We start from the raw sequence: 11,555 nt of genomic DNA on the forward strand, positions 1-11,555 counted from the left end.
TTTAACACATCCAAAACTAAGTTATGCAAAGCATTGTGGAGATAGAGATACAACAATTGAAAGGAAAAGCAATTATACTTCCTGTCATTTCCTACACTAAATAAAATTAGGAGACAATACAAAGAGAGTAGTAAACTGAAAGACCCGGTACCTGAATTTTAACACACAAAAAAATCTTCCAAGAAAAACAAAATAGGTAGTTAACACTGCCTGTAGGTATTACGTGTTGAAGAATGTGTTTTAATGCAAAGTGACAGAACAGTATACGATGCTTTTTGTGAAAGAATATAGGAAGATGCTAAAATGAAAAAGGTTTGTTTGGTTGCTGTTTTGTAATACACATGGCTCCTTTAAACCCTTTAACACAACATTTTTAGCTTGAAGCGATTAATTCTTCAGAGAGATCATGCATTTCCAACACTCATACAGAATAGCAGCCTGCTTCTTCTAATTAACTCATTATACAGCTTTTAAGGCTACTAAGTTTGAGAAAGGAGATTAAATGTGCTCTTGCACACTTCATTCAAGTATCCCCTTCAGTCTTCTCACATCACAGCAGACAGAAAATGCATGTGCTGGCTTTATAAAAAAAACAGTGTTACTTTTGGTATAATATCCCTTTGCACCTGTGCTACAAAAACAGGAAAAAGAATTATATAAGCCCATTTAGCAGCTATGTGATAAATTAGAAGTCTCAAAGTTTGGCTTTGTCTTACCAGAAAAGCTTGTAATGCACTGCTCGACAATTCCTTTTCCTGATCAGTAATCCCAGAAGTGCCTGCTCCTTCATGCTTCTCGGTACCTTGATCTGTAAAGTGGACAGAAGATTACAAGAAAGTTTGCAAATTTATTCAGCTTAAAAATTTTGTTTCTTCCAGTTCTCAAGATCCTCCTGCCAGTACAAGCAACTTTCCAGATAACTGCAGCACTCCCTACTACACTAAAAATCTCCTTAGCCTATACTCCTAGTGAATTCCTCTCCATAAAATGTAAATGTAATAATCCTAGCTAAATTACCGTGCTCAATGAATAATCAAAGTCCTGTAAGTTAACTGACAATGCATACCTTTGAGATTTCTCTTTAAAGCTGCAGCCGTACACTAGGATTGGCTTTATTTACACAAAAATTAGCAGTGAAGGCCACACATCATAAAGTAAGTACCACGCTGGGTTAGATGAAAAACCCATGCATCCTGTATGCTGCTTCCTAAACAGCAAGCAAGGGATGCTTTTGGGAACAACAGAAAACAGAGCAAACACTGGAACTTCCACCCAGCTCCCTGCTTTGGAAGAATAAGTCTCCCTAAATAAGAGGCTGCAATCAAACCATCATTGTTAATAATCACTGACAGACCTGATACTTTGTTTTTTTAAAACTCTTTATACTTTTGTACTCTTCAATATACTCCATCAAATGCTATCTAGTGATTATACTGCAAGACACGAGCAAATGCTGCCTATTCACTTTTTCAGCCTCACTCCTGATCTTAGAGATGCTTCAAAGAAAGATCTGTCCTCCAAGGTGAGCAGGCACAGTTTATTCTGCATCTTCCTCACACCTTTTTTTTTTTTCCCCAGGACCTTCTCCAGTTCTACTATTTCCTTTTCCAGATTAAGACAACAAGAACAGCATGTAGCAATTATGATGGTGGCCCCTTTGAGCATTTATATAGTAATATAACGAGGTTTTAATTGTCTTCAATTCCATTTACATAGAATTCCTAACATTTTACCTTTCAGTCACTGTTGAGCGTATTTTTCAGAAAGGAGTCTACTGAACCCTTTTGTCATCGTGTAATTAAGAATTCAGTGAAGTTGCATTAAAAACTACAGTACAGACATTCCATGTCAAAGAAGCTGAAAAATACCCCACCAAACCCTTCCTTGTACCAAACACAAACTACTGGAGGGAAAAAAAAAACAACCCAAAACACCACACAACCACCACACCAGACAGCTTATTTCTCAAATCGTTAACCCATGTGCTAGAACATGCAAAAGTAATTTTATGTTTTTGAAACAAAGACTTTATAAACCAGCAACAGTTTCCACTTTTGCAGATAATTTTTTGAATTTCACAGTAGAAGCTTTGCTGTAACCTACATTTTGCTATCTTAATAGGTTAGGTAGGCTTTGTAAATTCAATGCTTCTTTCTCTTCCTAGAATTCAAGGATGTAATGCAAACTCTGCTAACTTTGTTTTCAGTTTGAACAAATGAAAACATTTATCTGCGAGCTCCCCTGCAAAATCCATTCCTCATCATCACCATTCTATCTGGATCATCTGCTACTGACTGACTATGAAAATTTACAAGTATGATAAGATAGACAACAACAGTAAGGCGCAATCAAACTTCAGAAGATTCATCAACTAACATCCACAGTAGGAATAAAGCAGACTTAGTAATCTATTTATAGTTTGTGCTTGTTGCTGGGAAGATAGCGAGACCCTTTCCATTGCCCTATGCAATAACACATTGAGCAAGAACTATAAATATTTGGTTGTGACTTCCACCCTGCATCAAGATGCCAATGAAGCTGAGATTTTAAAATCCCAACAATCATACACCCGCAAGTTACATAGTAACCCACTGTGATTTAGACAAAATTCAGGATTCAGCAATTTCAGTACTGTGGAGGGATAGATCCTCAGGGGGCTACAGAACCGCATGCACCTGCTATAAAATCTGACTGTGCATAAGGGATTGATCAGCACCACTTGCACTGCCTTTTCCTTGATAGGGAAAGGCAGGAGAGAAAATTAAAACACAAAAAAGCTCAGAAAATTTTTGATGTGTCAAGGTTTTCCGCAGCAAAAGAGGAAAGGAACAAGAAGCACCTCTCCTTCAAGCTAAATATAGAATAGATCTGATTCCCACTCCAAATCTCGTGGCTGTACAGCTGAGCGGAAAGCTATCACCCTCCAAGGATCTCTAGAACAGCAGCGAATAAGCAAACCCATTTTCCCCTCAGACTTTCATGCTAACAGTTACATTACCTGCTTTACTTGCTCAGCATGCCTTTCAGATTATGCTAGTAAAAGTATCCATAGTGCAGAGACTTGCGACTCTCAAACTTTTGAAGTTGATAACGCTCAGTCTGGTCGAGAGCTTCCTCACATCCAGGTTTACCTAGCAGAGTGCCATCGACTACTGAGTGCATTACTGATTACTGCCATTGTATGGAAGTTCATAAAACAAGCATCTCAAACGAAGGTGGAAGTCTGAATCCTGAAGTAAAATGCCTTCAGTTAAGTGAAAGATAAACCAAAGAGACTGTTGTCTAAGTTGTGTAACAAAAGCATCACTTATATAGCTGTGATGTATTTCCTAGGGAAAAATCAGGACAGGTCTACAGATTTCACTATGTCTCTAAGGCTGCTGGTACATTAAAAAAACAAAATGAAACTGGGGACTACTTTAATACTACGACTCAGTAAACAAAGCAGGTTTGCGAAACCTGAACTGGAAGCTTATCAAGAAAGAACAAAACTGAAGTCCAGCTGATGTAGCTCACAGCATAGCTCTTTCCTTTGAAAAAAAACACTTTGGCTACTCTCTACCCTTTTGGCTCAAACACACTTGAAACCTGTTAAAGAGCTAAAGGTCCTCCTAATCCACTGTAATCCTGCCACTCTTGTTTAGACCAAGTTCTGCTGCTTCAGTTGATCTTTATTATCGAGGGATCCCACAGACAGGAGTCACCTAAAAGCTGGCTGGCCCAAGACACCAAAAAGAGCCTTCCAATTCCACTTAAATGGCGGGAGAAAAAAAGTACCCTTGCTCTCTTGGCTGCAAATGGCTATGAAGTGCTTGCAAATAAAACTATTATTTCCATATTTCTTGAGGCATTTGAAAATGAAACAGGTAGGTGCATTGTTCCCTGCAAAACATACAGCATGCCACTTGCTTACTCAGATCCAGGGATCTTCGGCGTTCTTGCAGAAGCATGTGGTGTGGGTAACACACGGCACACCAGTCACTACCGACATGCTCCTACCCATACAGTAGCTACAATTATCAGATGAAGTATCTGAAACAGTGCAGATTCTCTGCTTTACGAATGACAGGACTCGATTTATCTCTGTAAATTGTATTTACACATGGACCTGTTTGTTTAACACTTTGTCCAACTTTCACAAGTACAGAGCAACTCTAAAACTAATACTTGTCAGGCTAGTGATGAGGGGCAAAAGGGGCAACCTGGAAAAGGACGTAAAAATCAACTGCTCAGATTTTGATCTGGAGGAAGCTGCTGCACTGAGTTTGAAGTTAAAGAAGCAAGTCAGGAAATTATCTTCCTAGTTAGCAATCCTGGGGCTGAGCAGCAGAAACACTACATCACGGAGGCTTGTTTGCTTTGCACAAGCAGGCAGTTGTTCCTACTCCAGAAGTTACATCACGGTGCACAGCAGAACTTTGGGAAACTGGCTGTACGAGAGGAGAACAAGGAAAAGCATGATACTGCCACCTGAAAAGGGAGATTGCTCTCCTCATCAGCTTGCTGCCACAAGATCATATAAGCAACAAGAAGCCGTATCTCCCACATACACATACCCGAAGCCACCTGGAGAGTGACAGCAATCATTATCCTTCTCCTACCTGTTCTCCATATCTCCAAGGACTGCTGTTCCTGAGCTCTCTCGTTCCTAGGCCCTGTAAATTACATCTTGCACAAACTGTGCTGTTGAATACCAGAACAACTCTGGAATTACTTTTTATTTCCAAACTCTACAGGCAGGGGGATAATCTCTTCCTTGGAAGGGGAGGAATCTATCACACGACTCTTGCTCCAAAAGCATTTTGAAGGGTATGAAGACCAGCCAGAGTGTTCAGCCTTTATAAGATAATGACAGTTTGTGGCACCAAGACTACGTTTTTCTATGAAGCACTGCGCTACTAGTATAAATACAATAGGCTTCTTCAATGCTGTACAATAAAAAGCAAACACTTTTCAGTGGAAAGTTATTTGTAACTTATTGCTATGAACAAGTACAGTATGTAGAATATCTTGCCATAGCTCACCTCTTTGATTCATTTGGGCACATACTTTTCTTTTAAGCAAGTACAACTGAAAAGTTCCTTCAACACTTCCAAGAACAACAACAACAAAAAAAACCCTTAATGCCAATTTTTTTTCTTGTAGCTTAGGAGATGCTTACAGTGCTTATAAACAAACACAGGACAGTTTAGTACAAATCACTCAGTACAGTACACTAATTTTTCCCATAACCGTTTTCAGATACTGAGGAGTTTCATATTTAGCATCCAGAGAAAAAATGCTTGAGGCGATTTTAAATAATGCTGCCACCACATAAAACCAACTGAAAAAAACAAAGAACACAAGTAGATCCCTTTGGCTTTCCTCCACATCACTCTCTTCTCCATCCCCACTGACCTGCCATCTGAGGGAAGGACCTTTCCTACAAAGAGGACTTCTTGCATGAAGGGTAGTCTTACGGGAGACGGACGAGCAGTAGCTTATCGATGCTAATGAGTCACACAGCAACTGTACTTGAGATTTATTTTGGGTGTTTACCAAAAGATGATTTATTTTTTAATCTCAGTGATTTCTCTCTACAGTGTCTTTTCAGGCCCGAGTTTAGGAAAGACCCACTCATCCCCTGAAACCAAAGCGGCAACTCAGAGGGAATGGGACTGAACTCCAGAGATCAAGTAGCAACACGAAACATTCAACTCTCCCCAGCGCTTTCCGAATGCCCCAGTTTAACGAATTAACCCAGAAGCTCAACTTCTCTAGCAGTTATTAAGCTCTGGGAGACACCCACCCCCTCCAATACGTCCATAACGCCCTCCCCACCGAGCCCTTCCAGGCCAGGAGGGCGCAGCAGCTCAGCCCCCCTCGCCGAGGGCACGGAGGGCCCCGTCCCTACACGGCCCAGCCGGTGACCTGCCAGGACACAGGCCCACAGGCGGCGGGCCTCGCCGGCACCTCACACCGGCCGCCTCGGCCGCCGGCGGCCCGCAGCCCTGCCGCCGCGAGGGCACTACTTCCTCGGCGGAAGGAAACAGCGCAGTGCAGGCCAGGTAGCCGTTTCTCCTTCCGCCCGGAACGTACCGGCACTCACCGCCCCCCGCGCGGAAGCGTATCCGTCCGCACCAGACGGCCCAGGCCCGAGGCGGACACGGCGGGTCGCGGCGGCTCCCCTCGCACTCACCCGCAGCCTTGTCCGCCGCCATCTCCCCTGCCGCGCGGTGCGACCGCGCAGTCCGAGCGCGCCGACAGAGCCGAGGCTCCCCCCGCTGCGCCGAGCGCTGACCGCACCGCCGCCAGCCGGCCGCTGCCCCCCGGGACTACTTTGCCGCCGCCGCCCTCCGCGCGCCGAGCCCGCCCCGCTGACTGCGCCACTCGCTCCTATTCGCCCGCCGCTTCCGGGTTCCCGGCGGCCTCGCGACGTCCGGCCGTTGCCGGGGGACGGCGCACCCGACGTCAGGACGCCGCGGCCCTTCCCGCCGGGGCGGGGGGAGAGGGCGGCGAGGCGCATGCGCGTCGGGTCCCGCCCCGGGGGCCGTCGGGGCGGGGCCGCCATGTTGCCGGCTGTCGGCCGGCCTTGTGGGAGCTGGGTGGCAAGGGCGCGGGCCGTTTCTGTGTAGGTGCTTTCCGGTTCTTCCGCGGCACTGAATTGGTTGGCAAGCGTCGGCCGCTGTCTCGAACGTATTTTGTCTCTTCTGCCCGGTCCAGACGTGCCGGGATCCCCTCCGGAGCAGCCGGTGCCGGTAGCGGTGACCCGGGGGCTTCCTTCAGGTGTCACCAGCTGGTGACGAGGAAACCTCCAAAATGCTCACTAGTTTATGTGGTTTTGCGTGGATTATCAGCCTGGCTGTCTTAAGTGTTGTGAAGGTGCTCATCACCATAGTGAGGAAGGCAGGTAAGGTGGCCCCGTGTCTGCATCCTGAATTCCTTTCTAAATGGATGTTTGAGCACCAGTTCAACCCCCGCCCCCGGAGACCCGGGGAAGCCCAGTTTTGTGGAAGTTCTGTGGAATTCAGTGCTCTGGGAGGCAGTGACCCTCATCAGACTGAAGACTCCAATTAGCATTTGCTATTGTTGTCATTATCTTTGTCATTAAAGTACCAGAGTTTATAAATGACATTTGCAGCGTTATAAATATTAAAGATTCTTAAATATTTGTGACTGGGATATACTATATATAGTATTTAAGTGTTCACCTTTGCCAAGACATTTCTTTGTAGGCTCAGCAGCCATATATTGTTCTGACTCTTGGGTGGGGACTCTGTGGATGAGTCTAGAGGAGCCACCTTCTCTTTTGAACCCCCATTGTTATATACAGTGAGAGGTGGGATGAGGTTAGGAGGAATGGCCCCCAGGGGTGTCCCGTCTCGGGCACCAAAAGGCTCCCTGTGTTTCTGTCCCTTGGAGTCAAGCTCCTGAGACACAGGGACAGTTACCCTTCATCACTGTTCCCTGAACATGAGTTTTCATCATCGTGCGCTCTGTGTGCTTCCTCTGTGTCACAGCGGGGCTCCTGTAAGACACTGCTTCCATAGTTTGTCATCTGTTAACATGGGAACACTTTCTTCTATTATTTCTCCAGATGCGGTTTTCCAAGACTTCCCCCCTTCTTCATTTATTCCTGTTAAACATCAGCTTGTTTTTCTACTTGACAGCCAGTGTGGATACACCCGATTCTGATTAACAGATTCTGCATTACATGATTTTGACCTTGTTGCCAGGCGGACATTTGTCAAGAAAGACCAGATTTGAGGATGAAATTTGTCCTTGGGGAAGTCGATGGCAAAAGTGGTTTAGTGGAAGCAGGATTTCTTCTTACTGGTGTTCTTGCGGTAGGCCTCCAGCTACAATGTTTTCCCTAACTCCACTATCGGGCACCTCGGAGAGGTAAGGTGTGTAAGGAAAGGCGATACTGTGTTTAACAGAGGGATACAGTTGGAAAGAAAGACACACGGTTTTAGACACACCAGCTCTGAACACCTTTAAACCATCACAGATTTTGGTGAGCCAGGCCCTGTAAAATGAAAGATTCTGAAAACATTATTTCAGGAATTTCAAGAGCGGAATGATTCTTTTTATTTTGTAATTGAAATTCTGAATATTCCAAATTATGTTTAATGACTTCTATTAATCACTTCTCCAGTTCCTCTTCACTAAACTCTGATCGTCAGACTTTCTTTTAGACACATATGTACATATATGAGAGAATCCTGCAATCCTTATTCATAAGTATCTTATTCTAAGTCTCTGAATTTGTTGTATCTTCTTTTGCAAGAAATAGGTGCTGGCCCAGACCATTAGGCCGTATCTGTATTAGAGAATATCTGCCAATAAAATTGTAATAGCAAGTCCTAATGTGTATATATTTACTACTGCAATTATTTATTTATACTGGCATTTTATTTATTTATATGTGTATCTATATACACATACATATATATATAGGTAAAAACCATGCTGTTTTGGTAAGCAATAGAACCTATAAAGGCAAAAGCACTGTACTACTAGTGTAACTGCATATTCTCTCTGACTTTTATCAAAACAAGAAAGTCACCAAAAATCCACCCTGAACGACAGAGCAAGAATGTCTAATGTGGACCTGATGTGAACGTACGTCTCCCTCCCCCTCAGGCTTGGTACAGTGTTTATTGCCAGTATCTAAGCAGTAGTCTGCTGCATGTTCTGGAGCATGCTGCATCAAGATGGGCACCGCAATGAATTTACTGTTCCCCACTGTATGTAGCTTTTCTTTAACAATCTTGTCAAAGCCCATTCAGCTTCACGTATGGCAGCCCTAGTATCCAGCTTCTCATCTCTTCTGCATCATGACATCTAGAGGACAGTCATAAGAGTTTGCTTTATCCATCACGCTATGATTTTACCGCAGGGCTTGTTTACCTGAGGGGTGCTTACAGCAATCTTTGGTATATCTTGCAGCATCATTTTGCCGTGTTTGTGGCTTGTAGTTCCAAAATAATTTTTTTTTCCATTTCTAAGGGAGAGACAAAGCAATTTTTGCCAGCTGGCCTTTTTTCTTTTCTCAGTATGGATGATTTTAAAAAGGAACTTAACACAAATAAAATCAAGTCTTCCCCCCCCTCCCCTTTACTAATAATCAAATCTTAGTTGCTTATGTGTGTGGAGGGTACTGAAGGAAGGGAAAAGACACCTGCCCTTTATTACAGTTCAAGCATACAGTCATGCAATCAAAAATGTTGACATTTTTCCTCAAAACTATTGTGATAGCATCACTACTTTCCTCTAAGGACAGGGGAGAGAGTTTCTTGACTACATGTATGTAAAATTTGCATTCTGCCTGAGGTATAGTAGATCTTGCCAAGTGAGCAGATCACAGAAAGAGTCTCTGGTCTCAGTGAGGCAGCTACGCCATCTGCTGTGGAAGATACAGAATAAAATCAAATACCATCTAAGAGAATAAAAAGTGTGTGAAAAAAACACTTCTCCTAAAATATTACCTCCCCTGGAGTTTTGGTTTTTCAGGAAAGAAATGACCACAATTCAGGCTTTTAGCCCAAAACTCAGTCTGAAAAAACAAACATGGTACAGAGATGGGCAGATTTTTCTAGGGTTTTTTTGCCCATTTCTAGGCTACATCAAAAGAAACCAAAAGGAGCCAACTGTAACTTGTAATGTGCAAGGGGGCGGGGGAAGTTTCAGGAGGAATAAAGCATATCTGCTCACAGACAGAGAGTAGTCCCAGCATCTCATTCCTCCCTTGTACAGTACCTTCCTTTGGTAGACTAGATTAAGTAGAAGCAGGCCAGGGTTTCCTCTCCAATTTCGGCCTCACAAAGCAAACTTTTCAAGGCTCTATTTTAAGTTCTTGCTGACTCAAAACCAGCAAGACAGCAATTTCCTACTCGGCCTTGCAGCAGTAGATGTAGATAACCTCTCCATTGATCATATGAGCAAGACCTCGTAGAGGAGAAAATCAGGATTTGTGACATCCCCAATCACTGCCAGACTATGGAATAGAGAGAAGAGTATGGCCAACTCCAAAGGGAACTGTGAAAGTTACAATTCTTTTGCCGGATACAACAGTATGGAAATCTCGGCAACACCTTGTTTGCCTAGTAAATTCCAAAATACAAATGATTAAATGTAAGAAATACTTTCTCTGCTATTCATAGGGCTTCCTATCCTTTGCCACTCTAAAGTTTAAAAGCTTTTAACCCCTAGGTGGCACTTTCTAATAAAGTAAGGCATGTTTAAGTACTATTTTCCCCCTACAGATGGAGTTCTTATTTAAAATGTAAACTAGTGTAAATTTGAGTCTGTTGAATGCAGCTATTAGTCTCAGCTTGGTAATCCTCTTTTTCTGAATCTGTCTCTCAAAGTCAATAAAATATACTGCCGTGAATCTCATTTAAATACAGTATTTTTGCTTTCAGAGTGCTATGGAATATATTTTCCTGGAAAATTATGGTGCATCACAAACTATTACAGTTTTTGTTCTGTCTGTGAGCAGTGAATAAACCAGCATAGGCTGTGTTTACTTTAGCAATTCACTTGGAGCAGCAGGAGTAGATTGACAGCTATAAACGGCTGATGCTGAGGTTCCTCACATCCCCAGTATATTCTTATACAGAGGTTATTTTGCATCAGGTAGGGACTGGCCCAGTACCACACATCTCCATTACACATTTTGAAACTCCCTGAAGTAAAGCTATCTCTCAAAACTTTACTTCCTCAACCACGGGACTTCTAGGAAGCAGCAAGTTCCCCTTTCACCTGTCTTATGCAGGTATGTTTCACGCCAGCCTCCGCTGTCTACATAAAAACTTCACAGGTGGAAGGAAGCCCTCTAATTTTTCTTACTCCTGCAGTTTCTGAGTGACACTGTTTTACTTGTTTCAGATCCTGCTCTTCACTCTGATGCTGGAACACGCGTTGCTTGGTGGCGCAGGGGAGGAACGTTAGCCATCACCCTGCAGCCACAGTAGCAGTGCCAGAAAAATACCTTGAGTAAGCCCTTCTCACACCTTGCTTTCACAGACAAAAAAGAGAGGCAAAATATCTTTCTGGTAGTGCTTACCACTGTGACAGCTTTGCTCACAGTAAAATAGAGATGCTGAGCCTGGGAGAGAGACAGGACCTCATCAACATTGGGATGTGGAAAGAGGAGAAGCGGGTGCAAAACTTCTGGGTGCAGGGGGGTGCCACTGAGAAACAGAGAACAATGGAGCATAAGGGATTTGGAGGAATGATGCCACAATATCCTCAGGAAATTTCCAATTCCCCTTTTGAAAAGAGGTGCTCATTTTTTCCTCACATTATAATACCTGCTAAATAACTCCTCCATGGCATCACATACCTCCCCTTTCCCTCATTCTACACCTGCTCTGATTTTGCTTGTATATGGTATTGTTATGCATTTTCTCTCCATTTGGCTCTCATGATAGCTCCATTATCTTTTTCTGTTAATGGGTTTAAGTCCAGGGACCACCTAAATTGTACTATGTTTTAAGACTTTCCTAGGATAAGAAACAAAAAATTGTTTTATATAATCTTTGTCATTTTTCTCTTCTGGCATCATCCAG

The 11,555-nt window shown here is 43.3% G+C and overlaps 1 protein-coding gene across 2 annotated transcripts in view; it reads right to left on the minus strand.

Moving 5' to 3' along the window:
* CNOT10 (CCR4-NOT transcription complex subunit 10) overlaps positions 1-6,296 on the minus strand; it is a 36,065-nt gene extending 29,769 nt beyond the window's left edge. The window contains exons 1-2 of one of the 2 annotated variants that reach the window (XM_076331118.1): positions 6,179-6,296; positions 717-808 (exon numbers count right to left, since the gene is read on the minus strand). In XM_076331118.1, the coding sequence (XP_076187233.1) occupies positions 717-808; positions 6,179-6,200 (114 nt within the window). In that variant the 5' untranslated portion in view covers positions 6,201-6,296. Of the gene's footprint in view, positions 1-716; positions 809-5,397; positions 5,461-6,178 lie in introns of those variants that run through there. The other variant, XM_076331119.1, reaches the window with a different exon arrangement.
* Positions 6,297-11,555: the final 5,259 nt, after the last annotated feature.

This window comes from Aptenodytes patagonicus, chromosome 2 (assembly GCF_965638725.1).
Source record: "Aptenodytes patagonicus chromosome 2, bAptPat1.pri.cur, whole genome shotgun sequence".
NCBI lineage: Eukaryota > Metazoa > Chordata > Aves > Sphenisciformes > Spheniscidae > Aptenodytes > Aptenodytes patagonicus.